This window comes from Octopus sinensis, linkage group LG1, assembly GCF_006345805.1.
Source record: "Octopus sinensis linkage group LG1, ASM634580v1, whole genome shotgun sequence".
Taxonomy (NCBI): Eukaryota; Metazoa; Mollusca; class Cephalopoda; order Octopoda; family Octopodidae; genus Octopus; species Octopus sinensis.
The window spans coordinates 169121143-169141674 of NC_042997.1; the positions used below are offsets into that span (position 1 = coordinate 169121143).

The following is a 20532-nucleotide window of genomic DNA, read 5'->3' on the forward strand; positions in this document are numbered from 1 at the left end:
GAGGACACATATACTTAACCTTAATGACAGTGAATCAATATTGATCATGAGTACTGGTTCTAGCACTAGAAACGGAGGAAGGTGCTCAGTGTGCATGTGCATAAAATATAGATTGCACTCACCTGCTTCTCCTCCATCAGAGCCACTATGATCATCACCTAAATACCATATTGGGAGTATACTATCAGAGCAGTAAGGGAATGAGCAGTGCTTATTCCAAAGCAATATTTATAATGCACTTAAATGCAAAATTTGACAAAAGTATGCATAACTGCACATATCTAATTGAACTTGTGAGGCTAGTGAAAGAAAACTCACTATTGTTAAATAGATCTCTAAGCAGAAAAAAATATACAAGCAACCTGATTGAAAAGAAGTTAAAGCCTTCTTCCGTGTGTGTGTGTGTAAGTACATGAAGTTATATATATATATATATATATATATATATATGGGGGGGGTGTATTCTTTTATTTGTTTTAGTCATTTGAGTGCGGCCATGATGGAACAACACCTTGTAGGGTTTTAGTCGAACAAATCATCGCCTTACTGACACCTGTGCCGTTGGCATGTGTAAAAACTTCGAGCGAGGTTGCTGCCAGTACCGCCTGACTGGACCCCATGCCGGTAGCACGTCAACGCACCCACTACACTCTCAGAGTGGTTGGCGTTAGGAAGGGCATCCAGCTGTAGAAACTCTGCCAGATCAAGACTGGAGCCTGGTGCAGCCATCTGGTTCGCCAGCCCACAGTCAAACCGTCAAATCCATGCCAGCATGGAAAGCGGACGTTAAACGACGATGATGATGATGATGAAATCTACCTCAAGACTTATTTTTTTAAGCCTAGTACTTATTCTATCAGTCTCTCTTGCCAAACAGCTAAGTTACAGGGATATAAACAAACCAACACTGGTCATCAAGTGGTGATGGTGTGGGGGTGGGGGGCAAATACACACAAACACATATATATACAATGGGCTTCTGAACCTAGAACCACGTGGTTGGTAAGCAAGCTACTTACCACACAGCCACACCTTATATATTAAAGTTAATATATAAGTTCAGTCTGATGAATTATTGTTGATGATTATCAAATACATCACACTTTTCAAAATTTTGATAGTTTTTCATTTTGTTATTGTTGTTCTATTTTCAAACCATTTTTATTTCAATTGTAGCTGTTTACTTATAAAACTAACATATTTCAGAAAGGCAAAGTTTCATAACTTTTCATCCTATCCACTAAAAACCAAAATTTTCTCAATTTTTCTTAAGTAAACTCTATTTCTTTCAATAATATAGAAGCTGAATAGAGAAACAGAATATTTGCTACATCAGATGTAAAATGAAATGAAAAATTTTAAAACAGGACAATCTAAGACAATTTTTGAAGAATACAATATTAAATCTTACTAATTTCTGTATGTTGTATGTACTGCTTAAGATAACTGAACAATCAAATAATTAAAAACTGAGACATTTACTGAAAGACCTAATGAAAACACTTGTTTACTCATCAACTAGTGTTAGTGAGGTTAAAAGCAAAATTTTACATATATACTGAATTTTTTTAAGATAATTCATATAAGATCAATTTCATGTTCAAAAATCACAGAAGATAAATGTTAACATAGGAAATTCCTTGCATCTTATCTTGTCCTCACATTTAGCATTAACTTTCGATTTTTAACATCTAACTTCAAATAATAAGAAAGGGCCATTTATCATTATTTCATAGTGATTTTATAACTTGTAGAAAAGGTTTTAGGAGGCATTTATTTACAAAATTAAATAATTACTAACAAATAAATAGCTAGAAAGATAATCAGTAAAGAAAAAAATTAATTATACTGGTAATAAAAATTTTTAGAGAATATATTAAGTTTCAAATAATCAAAAATTCACAAAAAAGATAATCTGTATTTTATCCAAAGAATACTAGAATATACAATTTGTGTTGATTTTTTAATATTTTATTTCATACTGATGATATCAAAGCAGTCAGTTAATGTTCTTGAACACTTGTAAGTTAACTGTTGCAGGAAAAATATGGAAAGGGAAAGAATTTCATATAGGTGATGTTCTGAGGAGTAGGGCTAGGCAAAATAGTGCAAAGCTTAAGCAAGAAGGGAAGAGTGAGGTCAGAGTACATGAAAGGAAGTGATACAAAACTAGCAAGTTTAGAAAAGCAGATGCCACAGCTGTAGCAGTAGAAAATGCAGAAGAGATAGCACATCTATGATCTAATTTCATTGGGTTTTGGCAAGCAACATCTTGCCAATCAAGAGGATTGCCTCCTTTTCTGTTGTGTGTGGTCTAGGATGTCTGCAGCACTGTCCTTGTGATGGAAGTAATGCAACATTCTAGATCTCACTTTGTGAAAGGTTAGTAATTGTTGGATGCTGAGGTATTTCTTGGTCCTGACGAAGAAGAAGGCCAGTCTTTGTGATGCAATCATTGATATGCTGAAAATATGGAACTGCCAGAAAAGATTCCCACTGATTGTGAGATCTAAAATTTGTAACCTTGAGAGCTCTAGCTGATTATTGTTCAAGTTTAAGGAGAACAGGCCAAGATACTGCTTTCCAGATATATGTAGTGATTGTGTCTGTGGGCTGTTGAAGCATAAAGAACAGTAAGATCTCATTGGAGATTTTATTTTCTAGGCTTCTATTCAATGAGTCAATGCAAATTTGACATGAGGTGCCAGGGTTGCATGCAGATGACACTTTGGTATGAAAGGTTAGAGAGGAATGAAGGACAGTAACATTTGCACATCCACATAAGAATAGGCATTGATGGTGGTGATTGTTGATCTATATAAGAGGAAGACTGGGTGGGAGAAGCCAAACATTAGGTATCTCAGAGTTAATAAAGGCTGAATCAGAGAGAGAGCTGCATCAGAATGTTTTAATAGTGCATCTCACAGGAAACCTCCAATCCATGAGACAAGAAACACAGTTTCATCAAATTTCTCAAGTGTGAAAATATACTGGCAAGACAGGAGACTAGCTCTTGGTAGGTCTCTACAAAAGCCATACTAGTAGTCATTTAGTTGGAGAGAGAAATTCAAGGAAATGGAGAAGGTAATTATTAATGATTCGCTCTATCATCTTTGAAATGCTGAAAGTGAAGGCAATAAATCACTATGTGGCAGAGCCAGAGGAATTGCCCCTCTTGGGAATGGAACACACTTGAGAGAGAGATAGAGACTGAAGAGATTGGTAAGGAAAAGAGTGAGCCTTGAATGTAATGTTTGAGGGCAATGCAAAGAACATAGTCAGACCCAGTGGACTTATTGGTTTGAAGCAATGTGGGGTATTTTTGCATTTGGCATGTATCTAAAAATAGTGGTGGGCCTGGAAGAATATAGAGATAGAGTTTTCGGAGGTAATTTATCTCGTACTTGCAATGTGAAAATGGATGTAAATTGGTTAACGAATAAAGGGTTTTCTTTGAATTAGTACTGCTTACAGACCAACATGGTTGAGAAGTAGAGAAAAGGTAGAGTCCGCAAAGTTGGTAGAGATCTTTTGGCAAGGAACCAAAATGATCAGTTATAGTTTGGGAGAAAGAACTTGTAGGCTGTGAGATGCATAAAAGCATCCTTCATTGTTCCTAGTGATGGTCTTACAGGTGTTGCAGTAGTAAGGTTTCTACTGGGTAGTAAGGTTTCTCTAGGCCTTGTAGGCCATATTCTTTGCTTGAACTGCAGGAATGCAGTTAGTGAAATACTTGAGCGATTTTGAGTTATGAAACTTTTGTTTTTATTATGCATGAGATGCCTATTTTAAGTCAAGGGTGAAGCACATGCAATATGACAAATAGTAAGCACAGAACTGGAACTCAGGTGACCTGAAGTGCCAGAGGGTCCAAGAGAGGTGAAATTGTTGTGGATGAGTAGCTAATGAGGATAAGACAGTAGTCAGGTGACCTGATGGGTGCAGAAACAGTGACAGTATGACAGAAGCTGGCTTTGGAAGTGAGAAAAGAGAACAAGGGTGTTTAATGTGCCAGTGTATTGATAAGACAAGCATGCAGCAAATGAAATTTATTGTTGTATTTTATATTGTTTAGCAACATTAAACTGTTTGAGAAAATCATCATCATTTAACGCCTGTTTTCCATGCTGGCATGGGTTGGACAGATTGACTGAAAACTGGTAAGCTGGAGAACTGCACCGGGTTCCAATCTGATTATAATTAAGTGAAAATTTTGCTAATGGTTTAGCAGCATTTTCAAAACAATTTGATCTTGATTTCTTGTATAACAATGAGAAAAATGAAATTTTAACAACAGAAAAGTGAAGCCACTTTCCCTGACTTTACTATAGTATTGAGAGTTTGAAATTGGCTTCTGTTTTTTCATTCCCTTACTAACAAAGGAAAAATTTTCTTCTACACATTATTTTGGAGCTATACTTGTTTGACTCAATCAGAGATCATGTGGTTAACTTGAATCAATTACAATAGTGTCAGTGACCAGCTCAAAGATATACAGCAGGGTTTCTCTGTTTGCCTATCTCTACATAAAGCAATATAAACAATATATTGTAAAGCAGTGAAATATAGACAGCAAATATGAAAGATCTGCACTGTCAGCAGTGATTTATTGGATGTGCAATATTGCAAGGTGGTGTGTAAATGAGTTAAGAAATAGTTGGGAAAGTGATGTATCCTCATTAATGTTGTGTTCAACAATCAGAAACATCATAGGGCCTAGAATTGTGCCATTTCTTTTTTTATTGTTTAACTCTAATATTCTATTCTAATATTCTATTGTAAATTGCTGAGTATAGCATTTACATATAGAAAAAAAATAACTAATTAAAAAATAACTAATTAAAAAAAATTATTTATATAATTTTATAAAATGACTAATGCTTTACAATTCACAATGATAAACACTTACAGTCATTGATTCTATAACACAGGTTGCACTTCCATCGAGTACGATCCACAAAACTTATAAAAGGATTGATGTATGTGCGACAGGAACGACAACGTACAATCACAGTGGATGTTATCACAGGCAGCTGCTGCAAAATGCATAACAAAAACAACAGTTATAGGAAAAAGACCCACACACATGTAAAATAAATGCCTTAATTTTCAATGCATTAAGTAACAAGCTGAAACAGTATTTTTTAATTACATTTAACTCTAATAAATTTAACAGATAAATAAATGGGATGGAAATGGTAAAAATGGATTAAAAATTTCTATAATCTTTCACCAGAAATGATAAAAACAAGGTTAACCTCATATAAAATATAGCAATCAAGAATTCACTACATCAAATGAATGGGGAAAAGATGTGGAGAATCCTTTAAAGTAAAAAGAGAATACTCTGATTTTCACCTACTTAACAATCAGTAGGAACTTGTGAATCTAGCAAAAATCACACCAAATCTGCAAATCATGAAACCAATTATACTTCTTTCTATCAAACAAGGAAAAGACTACATCATTTTTAGGATACATACAACTGTCTGAGAAACAGTCTCATACAATCTAGTCATCATTCTTGCCATTTTAACAAATATTTTTTCCATGTAGAAATGGATTGAGTAGATCATCGTATAATTTCCATTCACCATCTCAATCCTTGTTAAATTGGGACTTTAAAGATTAAGGTCTTAAAAGCTGACCTTAACTCATTTCTACTCATGACTTCCTGAATCTTCTACTACAAATATATTCCACTGTCAGCAAGCAGCACCTTTTCATTCATTGTCTATATCAGAGAAGTTGTTTCCTAAATGCATTAGATTCAACTGTTCACTCAATTTACCTCTTCCATGTTAAAGATACACATTAAACAGCCCACTCTTGACTTATTTTTCTCTGCCTTGACAAATTTTCTACAATTAATACCTGAATTTCAAAACAATGCAGTGCAACAAGCCTTACACAAACTTCATATCTACTTTTACATCAAGGAAAAAATAACCCTTTGTTGTTAACAAAGGTGATAGCACCCCACATTTCTTTCCTACATGTCTTAAGTCATCTAGGTTGTTAATGTGCATCACTCCACGGGTATTCTGAACAGTTTACTTTTCTGTCACAGAAGTCCTGGTCCTCAGTTAATCTGTCAGAGATTCTGTTGTAATCTTTGTACTTGAGGTTAGTTAAGACTAGGAATTTTATATTTTTACAGAGGGTACTCATCACCCCAAGTAATTTCCAACTATTAAATGCTCCCTATATCAACTCTAAATAATATTTAATGGTTGTTTATTCACATTTCACACTGGCATTGGAAATGCTAAAAAGAAGTTATGGTCCCGTGGTCTGTCAATATCAGAGGGTAGTGAGTAGTCAGAATCATTTGGTATTTGGCTACAGCCTTATATGTTATGAGTTCAAATCTTACTAAGATCAACTTTGCCTTTTATTTTTCAAGAGTTCCCAAAATAAAATACCAGTCCAGTGCTGGGGGTAATTTTATCTGGCTATCTACACCCCAAATACCTGGCCTTGCACCAATATTAAAAATTAGTATTGTAGTAAAGTAACTTTCAACAAACTCTTCACTATATTTAAAATGGTTGCTATACTTCATACCCAAAATCTTAGGTCAAATATCTCATAATTGAATTATGAAATTTAACCCAAACCATCACATTGAACAACTTATGTCTTATCAGGTATCTCTGTAATATTGCTCAAAAAGGGGCAACTGGAGCAACTCAATAACTAATCCAGCACCAACACAGAAACTCAAAAGGCAATTATGGCTGGCATAAATTTCACATTTTAAAATATAAATTTTGTCCCCCACTACTACAGGACAAATAGTGTTGGTGTGTTTACATCCTTCTAACTTAGAGTTTTGGTAAAGGAGACCAATAGAACATGTACCAGGCTTAACATAAAATAAGTACTAGGGTTTAATTAATTCAACTAATAACTGAAACGAGTAGAAGATAAAAGTAAAAAGATAATCATCAATGCTGTTCACAAACATTTAATTAAAATTTTAAAAACACCCTTTCATCGCTACAAATAATTGTGACAATAGGCAAATACAGTTGAGTGATTAACATGCTGAACTTCTGGATCATAATGGTCGTAAAGTCAAACCCTGATAGGAATAATGAGTTTGGTGAAGTACATTACAATCTATCTAAGAGAAAATGGTAACTCTCTTTTTTACTCATTTCAGTCATTTGACGGTGGCCATGCTGGAGCACTACCTTTAGTTGAGCAAAGTGACCCCAGGACTTATTCTTTGCATGCCTAGTACTTATTCTATCGGTCTTTTATGCTGAACCGCTAAGTTATGGGGACGTAAACACACCACTATCGGTTGTCAAGCGATGTTAGGGGGACAAACAGACACACACACACACACATATATATATATACATATATACGACGGGCTTCTTTCAGTTTCCGACTACCAAATCTACTCACAAGGCTTTGGTTGGACCGAGGCTATAGTAGAAGACACTTGTCCAAGGTGCCACGTAGTGGGACTGAACCCGGAACCACGTGGTTCGTAAGCAAGCTACTTACCACACAGCCACACCTACTTGACTAAAATTTAATAAACTGGAAAAAAATAGTTAATAAAAATAAATTTCTGAGAAGATTTTAATTTAAATTGGTAAGTATATCAGTAAGAGTGAAGGTGAAACAGATGTTTAGCATAGCCAACAACTGTCTATCAATCTACAACAATTATCTAGAAACCAATGACGAAACTGCTGGAGATTATGATACATAAACAACAACTCATTATTCTAAGTTCATTTAGCAGATTAAACAACAACAACAACAATAATAATAAGGCTGTAAAGTGCTGAAAAATGTTTGACAAAAACAAAATAATACATGTAATCAGTCCAATGAATACAAAGGTCAGCTTATCTCATGATACAATAATAACATTTTACAATAGAACTATTGTTAATATAGAGCAGAAGCATCAAACTGGATCATCAAATTTCCAAGTTCAAATCCCACTAATATATACTGACTTTCATCACCCAGAAACAACAAAAACAACAACAACAACGCCACCACCATCTCGAAGATCTATGATCAAAAATATTTCAATTATTACTATGTCATCAGGTTGTTATTTCTAGCAAGGTGAGCAACCATAAAAGCTCCCCACTTATTGGCTCAATAAATACTAATACAATAATAGCATACTGAAGTTTGTTTCAGTTGACAATAATCTTCTCTTCACACTCGAAGAGCTAGTAAAACTAATAAAGAAAATACTACGTACCGTAAGATCTTTAAATGGATGGATAATTACTCCTAATGGTAATCGAGATTTGGTCAATAACGCTGAAGTCTGGGGTACAGCATTTAACGTACAACGGAATATTCTGGAAATAAAAAGGTTAAATAACTGAAACATCTAGTAGCAATGAATTACAGTAGATAACATGTTATAATAATAATAATGAAATTATTGTATAGTGCTCAGGTGCACCACAACTTGTCAGAAAGTGCATATAAAGTGTATGCAGTAATGTACAAATGACTGGAAAGCGAACAATGTATGAGTCAGATACATGCTTGCATGTGTATGGAGGGAAGAAAATCAGGTGTAGTGTTGGCGAATCTAAGAAAGCATGGAAGTTTTGAAGGATGCAGTGCTCCGACAACTAACAACTGATGCCGGCAGTTTGTTCCATGCTTCAGCAACTCTCAGCGTGAAAAAATGTTTCCTAAAGTCATGGGAGCTGTGCTGTTTTCTGACTTTGTAAATATGTCCACGGGTGTTAGGCAGGTGGAGTTTGAAAAGGTGCTCAGAGTTGTTGATAAAGTAAGACTCAGATATCCAATAAGTTTCAGAGATACAGATTATTATAGTATAGATTTCATCCATTAGACAATAAGAAGCTGTTAAAAATACTTGCAAAGGTATATGTGCTTATAGTTTTAGCTAAAAAAGTGTTGCAGTATACTGTTCTTTTTATACTTTCTTCATCACCATCATTTAATGTCCGTTGTCTATACTGCCAGCCATGGCTTGGATGGCTTGACCAGAGCGGGCAAGCTGGGGAGCTGCATCAGACTCCAGTCTGATTTGGCATGGTTTCTACAACTAGATGCCCTTCCTAAAACCAGCCACTTTACAGAGTGTGCTGGATGTTTTTACACTGCACCACACAGGCGTTTTTACACAGCACCGCACAGGTGCTTTTACATGGAACTGCCATGAGCGCTTTTCACCACCAGAGGGACCAGTCTTAACACTTCTACTATGGAGCATTGGTCTTCTTGATTACAGCAAGGCACCTGACATCTCAGTCCTTTGTCATCTCACCTGAAAGGTTCAGCATCCTGAGGTTATTCTTCAGTACTTTATCTCATGTCTTCCTGGGTTTCCTACTTCCCATGTGTTCCATCTACTTTGAGAGATTGGCACTTCGTTATGGAGCTGTTGGCATCCATCCAAATCACATGACCAAACTAGTGCAGTCTTCTCTCTTGCACACAGCAATTAATCCCTTTTATGCCTAACTCCTTTCTCAATGATTAATGCTATAATTCTTCACCATGACCTAAGAAATCTTATATGTATCATATGAAAGACTGTGAAGGAAAGATAAAAGTAAAGTGAAAAAAATGAAGTTAGTTTGGTTCATTTCCAGCATACTTAAATATTCTTTTATTGTAACTGTATGGCCCTTGGAGGTCCATGTAAAATTTTGCTGTTGGAATTTATCTGCAATAAATTGGTTATGCTTTTACAATATGCAAAATATAAATTTTTTTTTTTTTTGTGCTCCAACATGACTGCAGCCGCATAGTTGAAACAAGTAATAGAATAATTCCTAGTGGCACGTAAAAAGCACCAACTGCTAGTGGCCACTGCCAGCCTCCCCTGGCACCTGTGCTGGTGGCACGTAAAAAGCACCCACTACACTCACGGAGTGGTTGGCGTTAGGAAGGGCATCCAACTGTAGAAACACTGTCAGATCAGACTGGAGCCTGGTGCAGCCTCCTGGATTCCCAGACCCCGGTCGAACTGTCCAACCCATACTAGCATGGGAAACGGACGTTAAATGATGATGATGATGTAACAACAGAGCATATACACACAAACAGCTGTGTAGAGATGGAGTTTGCTTCATAACCCCACAGCATCTTGGATAAGTATCTTCTACTAAAACCCAAGACCAACCAATGTTTTGTGAGGGAAATGATAGACAAAAACCCTATAGAGGACTGTCCCGATTCCATTTATGGAATAGTCTGTTATGTCTGACTCAAGTTGAAAATTCTAAAAATTGTGCATCTTTTCTAAGCATAGTAGTTTATGCATGTGTGTGTGTGCATGAACATATCAATCTTGAACCAACTTGACACTGTCATTTTGAAATTTGATTTAAGCTTGTGCTTGCTGAATGTTTTGCTATAAACTCTTAGTAGAAGAAGGCTGATTTGATTTCACAGAAACCTACTCCATATTATTTATGGATGCTCTATGTTTTTCCAAGTACAGAAATCCATTATTACAATCCACAGTAGTTGACATAAGAACAAGCTTTTGTCTACATGTATTCCACTTGAATGAGATGGGATAAATAAAAACCATATCCACAAACTATATTTTCTACAAAATCTTTGGAGGTAAAATATAAATATCAAGTGCTACTCACTCTGGACTTGCATTTGTTTTACTAAATTCATATGGTAAACAGTTAATAGGTGTCTCAACTCCTTCTGGGCCGATGAGTTTTCGTTGCTGTATCAAATCAACGACATCACTAATAGTGTCCTATAAAATAAATAGAAATGTAACCAATTAATACAAAATAACAATTATCTTCTATTTTTTTATTTGTTTCAGTCACTTGACTGTAGCCATTCTGGGGCACTGCTTGAAGGGTTTTACTTGAACAAATTGACCCCAGGACATTTTTTTCAGCTTACTATTTATTCTTTCAATCTCTTTTGCCCAACTGCTAAGTCACAGAGACATAAATACACCAGCACAAAGACACACATATACACATTAAACAATGATGATGATGGTAAAGTCTAGATCAGTAGGAAATTTGTCATTCATATATATATATATGTATGTATAAAAAATATATATAAAAATACAAAATGGGACAAGAACGCAAAACATTCAAACAGACGACACAAAAACCAGACGGGTCATTCGAAGTCTCTAATCTTCAGTCAAGAACTGGATCATCCTCGCAATTTCAGCTGATTAATCTTGAGATCGCTCTGATCCGGCCAGCCCCAAGGAAAAACTAAGCTACAAGCATTAGATTTCTTGGAAAAAGGATTGAATGTATACGAAACAAGGACATACACACACACATAAATACATACAACTACAAGTGAAATAGCTATTACTAACATACCAATCCGAGATAATATTATTTGACAAATTAGAGTTATAGCAAACCTTACTCAATGGATATGTAGTGACACCATCACCACTGAATTGTTTAAGGAAATCAATGACAAATCCAACTTCAAATTTATCCAGTTTGACATTGTGCTGTTTTACCTATCGATGCCCCAAATTTTCCTCCAACAAGCACTTGAGTTCAGTAAAGTATAGACAACTACAACTGATACTGCCATTGCGATCATAATGAATTCAAGAAGATCGTTACTCATCCATAATTTCTATTGAATAAAAGGGAACAATGATGAGCTCTTTGATGTTGCTATGGGGAGCCATCATGGGGTGGAAGTAGCGGATCAGGTTAGCCTTTACATCGAGCATAAATTCAGCAATTAAATAAAGGAGGCTAACATAGGGTTGTATAAGGACAACAGTCCAGCAGTAGTGCACAATAAGAATGGCCACAAAATGGATAAGATAAAGAAATAAAATTATTCAAGATATTTAGTCAGCTTAATTTACAGAATACAGTTGGCACTAACCCTGAAAAAGTCAACAACCTAGATATCAATAAAGCAAATATAAAACTTTTCATAGGAATGGCTGTGTGGTAAGTAGCTTGCTTACAAACCACATGCTTCCGGGTTCAGTCCCACTGCGTGGCACCTTGGGCAAGTGTCTTCTACTATAGCCTCGGGTCGACCAAAGCTTTGTGAGTGGATTTGGTAGACGGAAACTGAAAGAAGCCCGTTGTATATGCGTGTGTGTTTGTCCCCCCAACATCGCTTGACAACCGATGCTGGTGTGTCCCCATAACTTAGCAGTTCGGCAAAAGATACTGATAGAATAAGTACTAGGCTTACAAAGAATAAGTCCTGGGGTCAATTTGCTCGACTAAAAGGTGGTGCTCCAGTATGGACACAGTCAAAATGACTGAAACAAGTAAAAGAGTAATCCTGATAAAGAAACCTCTTATATAAATAAATGTTCCAACCATCCACCACCAATCAGTAATCAATATACTCACTCATATGACACAATCCTTTCTTATTCTTAAATTAGACGATATTTTTGTCAGAACAACAATAAAAGATGGTTCCAACATCATGTTGTTCCACAACATATTGCTATTAGTGTGATGAATTATAATTGGAACCTTTCAAGGAAGAGGAATTAGGCTATCAGGTCCAGATCTCCAAACCTGACACCTCTCCACTTATTTTTTTCCTGTAGGTCATCTGAAGTCTACATGAATCACCCAAAACTATCTGCTCATCAAAAGAAGCAGTCGTTATTCACTTGAGATAACATCAGAACAGATGTGCTAAAAAATGGGTTCAAAGTTCATGTAAATAACAAAGTCAAAATTATATGTTGAAAGTCACCAATCTGAGCTTCTGTTGCTGCAACTTCAGACATTTAAATAAATTATCTAAGTTCCCTTTATATGAACCAGGCTACAATATCTAAACAAACATGGGTGTATGTTGGGTTCACTCGATATATTCCAACCATGATGGAGCACACTACTGATTTCAATCTGGTACTCGTTTTATTGATCTCATCATCATCATCGTTTAACGTCCGTTCTCCATGCTAGCATGGGTTGGACGGTTCGACCGGGGATCTGGGAAGCCAGAAGGCTGCATCAGGCTCCAGTCTTATCTGGCAATGTTCCTACAGCTGGATGCCCTTCCTAACGCCAACCACTCCGTGAGTGTAGTGGGTGCTTTTTACGTGCCACCCGCACAGGTGCCAGGCGAGGCTGGCAACAGCCACGGTCGGATTGGTGCATTTTACGTGCCACCGGCACGGAAGCCAGTCGAGGCGGCACTGGCTTCGGCCACGATTCGGATAGTGCTTTTTACGTACCACCAGTCCAGGGGTCCTGGCATCTGCCGGGTGCCAGTCATAGGATTGGTTCAATTTCGATTTCACTTGCCCCAACAAATCTATTTGTTTTCAACAAAATGTTATGTCTTTCAACACACAGAGTCTAACAAAGAAATATGCATATATGTGCACGTGCGCACACACACACACATGAAATTTTTACAACATATTGGTCAACCTGAGGCTAGAGTAGAAAAACTTGCCCAAGCTCACACAATATGGGACCGAAACTGAGATCACACAGTTGCAAAGCAAATTCCTTAACCATGTGTCTGTGCATGTATATGTATGTGAGTGGGGGTGTATGTTTGAATGTGTATGCATACATTCTATTTATATTTATTTATATATATATATATATATATATACACATAGAGAGAGAGATACGGATCACACACACACACACACATATATATATATATATATATATATATATATATATATATATATATATATATATACTCACTTAGAAAAAAATAATTCTTCCCTAAACATAATTAGAAATAATAATTATTAATTTATTTACAGGTATTGGCAAACTAAATATCTTTGCTGAGCATTTATGTACCAAATATCTGTCCAATGATCACGGCCTATAAGGGAGTAGTGTGTCCTACAAAAATATGAGCAACACTTATATTGACCATACTGTAATAGAATTTAACAAGGTTTAGGAATTCAATGTAAAACTGAAAGCAGCTTGTATACAGAAGGAAGAGACAAATGAAAACTCAGATCACAATACCTTTGTACTAAGATTGCTCATTCCTCCAGTAATACCAGCCATTCCTCCACTTGTAGAATATTGAGAACTTTGTTGTTGTTGCTGGGGTTGATATTGTTGTGGTTGTTGAGGATGTATTGACTGTTGCAATTGTTGTGGAGGTTGCTGCATCTGTTGTGGAGGTTGCTGCATCTGTTGTGGGGGTTGTTGCAACTGTTGTGGCGCATGCATTGGACTTCCTGAATAAACTGGAGGCATTCCTGAAGTTGACATGCTTGCTGGGTGAGCTGGAGATTGCATCTGAGAAGGCTGAAATGAAAAACAAATTTTAATAAAGATTCTCAACTAAAAACTAGATACAACAAAAGGATTCTATCTGTATCAATAACAAATGACATTTCATTCTTGGTAATTCAAGCCTACATGCGGCAAAGTAGGCTTTAGAATTAATAAGAGCTTCTGTAGGCTCAACCCTTTCGTTACTGTATTTATTTTGAGATGCTTTGTGTTTCTTTCAATTACTTGAAATATAAGAAAGAATTTAGTAAAATAACTTAGTTATCATTCAGCTAGTGTTAGGAACATAAATTGTGACTAAGGTTTGGTGGAAGATTTTAATTCAAAACTTATGAAAACAAGACATTTGTACTCAGAGCCAGAGCCGGTTTCAGCCGGGTTGGTAACGAAAGGGTTAATGCTATTATAAACTGACTAATCCTGTACAAAACAGCAATAGGTAATAGAAGGTACACAGTCTAGGAGTTCTGTCTCAAACCTCTAGCTAAGTAGTGTAATGGGATACATTTCAAATGTGTTAAAACAGCATACCACAGGTTTGGTGGTTCAGTAAATGTTAAGTATCAAAATATATGAGTACACTGTACTGCAAATTCAATCAACTACATGTCAGAATAGAACAGCAGACAAAATATATGATGATGATGATGGTAAACATGAAAGTGATTGTTATAAAAGCACAACAGGTGTACTGAAGACGCAAAACCATGGCAGTACTGCAGGGCACTGAACTGTTAGACTGGTTAAACTAACCTCCAAGTGGACCAGAACTGGTATGAAATAATGAGTGGAGTGGCCAGCTTTACCTAGTAATTGGCTGAGAAGGAGCTATTTCTGAAGTCAGGCAAAAGTAGCAAACACATCACCATTGTACTTTATTCTAATTACAATTTGATTATATCACTCTTCAGTTGCCTATGGAAAGGGTGCATGGCATGGCTGCTGATACACCAACATGTGCATGCGCTGCATCACTTATAGAGAATCCATGATGATTCTTATGTGGATGTTGTTTCTGAGGCACATCTTTCTGCACCTCATTTTGTCAATAGGTCTGCAATCCTGGGTGGGCACCTGACATCTTGACTATCAACAGATGCTCACTACCTACTACCATGCAAGCATTGAGATTGGTGGAAATTCCACTCTAGCAAACCTTCCTGGAGAAACTGGGTAATGACAAAAGTGAACTGGCTAGTCTGTTCTGAACTGGAGATTACCGTGAATAATTACCAGAAATCCTTAGCCTGACAGTACTTCCAAGGAACACTGCTGGATTAAAATAAACTCTACAAGCATAGAAATGCTGTCAGAGAGGCACTCAGAGGAATAAAATTGTTCTGCATACACTTGTTCAATGTTCAAGCATTGCTGTCACATGTGGGATAGATCTGGCTATCAGTCAAGTCCATCATGATGATTCTCTCCATTCCTGCCTGCCTCTAACCAGACAGGGAAGGCAGTCTTCCTCTGTCTGGTAGCTATAGTGAAAAAGGTTGTGTGGCTGGAAGGTCTGAGGATAGACAATCTCTCTTTGGTAGAACCCACCTTGACACAATCAAGGTTTACTTGAAAAGCAATATGAGGTTAGGGAGGGAGATGTTACACCCAAGTGAATTTATACTAAGATGGGTGAGAATTGCATAAAAGGCAAGAATGGATAAGACTGATCTAAATTTACACCTGTAGACAAAAAAAAGAGAGATGGCGAGAACATTTGCCCTAGGTGTTCTGAGTGATCTGTGAGGAGGTTCCTTGATTGGCCATAGATGTATCAGAGGGACTGTATCATCATCATCATTCTTCATTATTTATATACTACTAGCAGTATCGCCCGGCGTTGCTCGGGTTTGCTTCAACCCGCTGGAATTGTAATTTTGAAAAGTAAAAATTTTGTGAACATTTTTCTGGTCGAAATACACCGAAAAGTGGCGACACAGCAGTGAAAAAATCGTAAAAAATAGGGATTTTCATAGAAAAATGCATCTTTTTGATGTAAATAATTTTTGGTGTTAACATGGTCTGATTTGAATTTTATGTTCTACGGAAGGAAGAGCAACCCTTCTTCTACCATACTCTCAATTTTGGTCAACTTGCGCCGCAGGGTCTCGGAGGAGATAGTGTTAGTTGAAGGTTACCATTCTAGGTGCCTGAGTAACAACCTCGCGGATTTACAGATAAATGAATTAATTACTATTTTACAGAATAAAATTAAATAATTCTTGAAAATTAATTAATATTAATATTTTTTGAACAAAGTAAATAATTTTTAAAACTTAAATAATAATTTTTTTTACACAAACGCGAACGGGGAAAAGGGGGTGGCGAATTCGATTTACATACCTAAATTTTTTCTTTTTCATGACATTGTAGCAAAATAGTAGTGAATTATATAAATACCAGCAGTACATTTTTTTTCTGGGGTATTTTTTTTCAACTTCGTCACATATTTGCCCCTTTCAATTTAAACAAAGTCTTAATTAAGCAATTACGGCAGCTTAGCAATGGTTTCAATACAGGCGTGACATCTGTATCTCAATTGTTCAAAACCCTTCGAATTTTTTCGCACGTGATGATATCATAGTGAAAACTTTCAATTACGCGCGCTTAGAAGTACGCTCGCAAATTAATACTACCAAAATTTTGAAGTTCGCGCTCCGCTTGTGTGTGTGTGTGCGTGCTTTAGGTGTACGTAGGTATGTGTTTTTGTGTGTGTGTGTCACTGAAGCCATACATACATATATACATACATAACCTATCTCTCTCTTTTCTCTCTCAGTCACTCACTACAAAAAGTGAATAAAAAAAGTTCAGTTATTTCTGTCTTTCACTCTGTCTGTCTCTTTACACACACTAACAAAAGCACTTCACTTACACACCACACTTTCTGTGTCGCACAACCCATCAAACACACACACACACACACACTCACGCACGCACACATGTACATCAATGCTTTCGGAGTGAAATGTTAAAATATTGAGTTTTCTCGAATTTTGTCTTAATTGGGGGTGAAATTGAAAGAAATATATTATGGCATGACCGAATGGAGTACTTTGAAAAATCTTAGGTAAACTCTAATTGAAGAAATTGTGTGAGGAGTAAATCGTTATGTATTTATTTGTTTCTGTTTGCTGTGTTTTTTTATTTTTTGAGTAGTGGTTTAAATACTTTCAGTTTAGTCTTCCTCAAATCACTCTGTCGCTATTTACTTCCATTTTATTCATTGCACACTGTGTGTGTGCGTGTGGTGTAAACCACATTAAGAAAAGCATTTGACATACACACCAGAATGTGAGTTTTCTGTAAATTTTGCTTAATTGGAGTTTAAATTTTAAAAACTGGACCTGGCATGACCCGATGCATTCTACTCTTAAAAATGCTAGGTAAATTGTAATTGAAGAAATCCTATATTGTAGATTTCTATAAGTTACAAAGGGAGGCAGATAAAATCTGTCTTTTATAATAAGAGATATATACTTGTATTTCATGACTATTTTTTTTACCTCATTCAATTTTCTAAGTAAATCCCAACAGTTAATGCATGCCTTTGTAATTGTTTCTCCTCATTTGTTGCATTGGTGGCAAATAAAAGAAATCATTATTGCTATCTTTTTTTGCATGAATTTCAAACAGTAAATAATGAAAGTAACAAACTATTAGGAAGCAAAACAATTACCATTTGAGGATACTGACGCTTTCCAGTTATTCGTCCTGTTGTCGGTGGTGCACCTGTTTGAGAAGGCTGGGGTGGCATGGACACTGAAAATATAAATGGAAAAATTATAATAAAACTATTATTTTAAGATAAAATGAAGTAAAAACAAACAAAGATATCTAATATATTTACATAAGAAAACAATTCTGCAAAAGTTTTAAAATTTCAGCTATTGCAGCATGCCTTTCATAAGTGCATTCAATACTCTTGTCTCATTACCATACAACAAAGCAAGAAATAAATGAAAATCATTGTTGGAAATGAAATATGGCATTAGGAAGGGCGTCCAGCCGTAGAAACACTGCCAGATTAGACTGGGCCTGGTGCAGCCTCCTGGCTTCCCAAACCCCAGTTGAACCGTCTAACCCATGCTAGCATGGAAAGCAGACGTTAAAAAATTATGATGATGATGAAGTTTAGTTACATTTTATGCCAGACATGGTTTCTTGAGTTCTAGGTTTAGCAAGATCATGGTGGTATGGAGTTGCAATTGCTTCTAAGTTCTTGTAATTTCTAAAAGTTTTTCAGTACAGACATGTAAATACATACATCTGTATCTTTTACTTGTTTCAGTCATTAGACTGTGACCATGCTGAGGCAATGCTTTGAAGAATTTTAGTTGAACAAATTGACCTCAATACTTGTATTTTCAGCCAGGTACTTATTCTATCGATCTCTTCTGCTGAACCGCTACACTATGGGGACATAAACACACCAACATCAGTTTCAAGCAGTGGTAGGGGACAAACACAAAGACACACACATATATACTACGGGCTTCTTTCAGTTTCCGTCTACCAAGTCCACTCACAAGACTTTGGTTGGCCCAAGGCTATAGTAGAAGACACTTGCGCAAGGTACCACACAGTGAGACTGAACCCAGAACCATGTGGTTGGGAGGCAAGCTTCTTACCACCCAGCCATGCCCAATATGCATACACATAAACATACTCATTTATATAAAAGGAAAACAATTCCCAGTATATTTTCTTTCTACTGACATATAAAAATATATAAATATTTTACCGATTGTATTTAAGATTATGACATCATAAAATAAGAATGCTTACTTGGATGACCACTTGATGGAGTAAATTGCCCTTCTAGTGCATCATATGACTGACTAGCAATTGGAGATGGCGCTCGTGAAGATTTCTGTGAAGGTGGGCCTGGAAATGATAAATATATGCTATCAAACATCACCATTGAATTGAGAATGAATAAAATGATTATTTAGAGAGAAAAAAGCATTAATGACAAAAGAAGGGAAACATTTTAAATGACGTGCAGAGGAATCAGGAAAGCTAAAAGGATAAAAGTTAAAAAAGGAAGGAAGAACAGATAAAGAAAAAGGTGAAGAAAATGAAAATGATAATTAATAGAGAAGCATGACATTCCAAAGGTACAAAAAAAAGTTATAATGAAAGATTCATTAAACATATCTGGTTCTCTCCAACTAACTAAATTAGAATTACAAACCACTTTCTTTAAATAATCATGTTAATAAACTACTTCGTTAAAAGCTAACCAGATAATTCTATAATATTAACAACTACAAGTGACTACATATGTTCAGCTTTCAACTGCATATATATTAAGTTTAAATTAAAGTGAAACATTATTTTCTTAACTTCAGAGTAAGTTGGAGTGTTAATGGATTTTCTAACTTTATGGTTATGCTATATTAGCATTTAGGATTTAAACAGCTACTAATCTTTTTTTTTTAAGTTATACAGAATTTGTTAAAGAAGGAATATTTAGCTGCTACATCGATAAACTGAATAGTTACTAAAAGCCCACTTACTAACAAAAAAAAAATGATAAATTAACCACTGAGGATACAAGAACTCCATATTCTTTAAGAAGACTTCCAGAAATACGTCTTCTCAAATGCAGGTATCTGTCCTCTCATACGACTTCTTTCATGCAGAACATTCCAATTCTCCAACACTATATACACACAGAAATATTTTTACATCATACCAGAAACAGGGAAACACTAACAGCAGACATACAACAACAAACTTATTATAGAGAACACTGTCGTAAACAAATTTTGGTTCAAATAAGAACAAAGCACATCACCCCATATACTAATCACAAGCAAGACTAAAGAATATTAGTTCAATCCATACATCAGGTTCATTTATCCCTTTTGATATGAACCTGCTTGAGATTGTACCTGGCCTATGATACAAGATCTGAAAACCTATCACAGTTTCATATCAATTTATGCTCCAAACACCAGCTAAATAATGACAATATTATTTTACAGAATTTTTTCATTATTTTTAGAATCAAACAAAGGCAGTGTATTTCAACAAAAATATGGTACTGAAAGGGGTAAAAGTCACCATTCCAGAAGTTCAAAAGTACCACATTTTTAGGCATCACATGCAATACATCAACATAATTTATGTGACATAATAAAGCAAAACCAATATACTGAGTCTATATCAACTCAGTCCTACCTTGGCTTCCAACATGTTCCTCACAAACCACAGAAGTAAAAAAAAAAAAAAAAAAATCAGTAAGCAAATTATCCAATAAGACATTAGT

General features: G+C 35.8%; 1 protein-coding gene across 3 annotated transcripts in view; it reads right to left on the minus strand.

The window, feature by feature from the left end:
- The window catches only part of LOC115229014 (protein transport protein Sec24B), an 80006-nt gene that overhangs the window by 12218 nt on the left and 47256 nt on the right, over positions 1–20532 (minus strand). For all 3 annotated transcript variants that reach the window (XM_029799468.2, XM_036506830.1, XM_036506824.1), the window contains 6 exons: positions 19044–19142; positions 17935–18017; positions 13980–14267; positions 10632–10750; positions 8243–8345; positions 4910–5036 (listed from right to left, as the gene is read on the minus strand). In XM_029799468.2, the coding sequence (XP_029655328.2) occupies positions 4910–5036; positions 8243–8345; positions 10632–10750; positions 13980–14267; positions 17935–18017; positions 19044–19142 (819 nt within the window). The remainder of the gene's footprint in view (positions 1–4909; positions 5037–8242; positions 8346–10631; positions 10751–13979; positions 14268–17934; positions 18018–19043; positions 19143–20532) is intronic.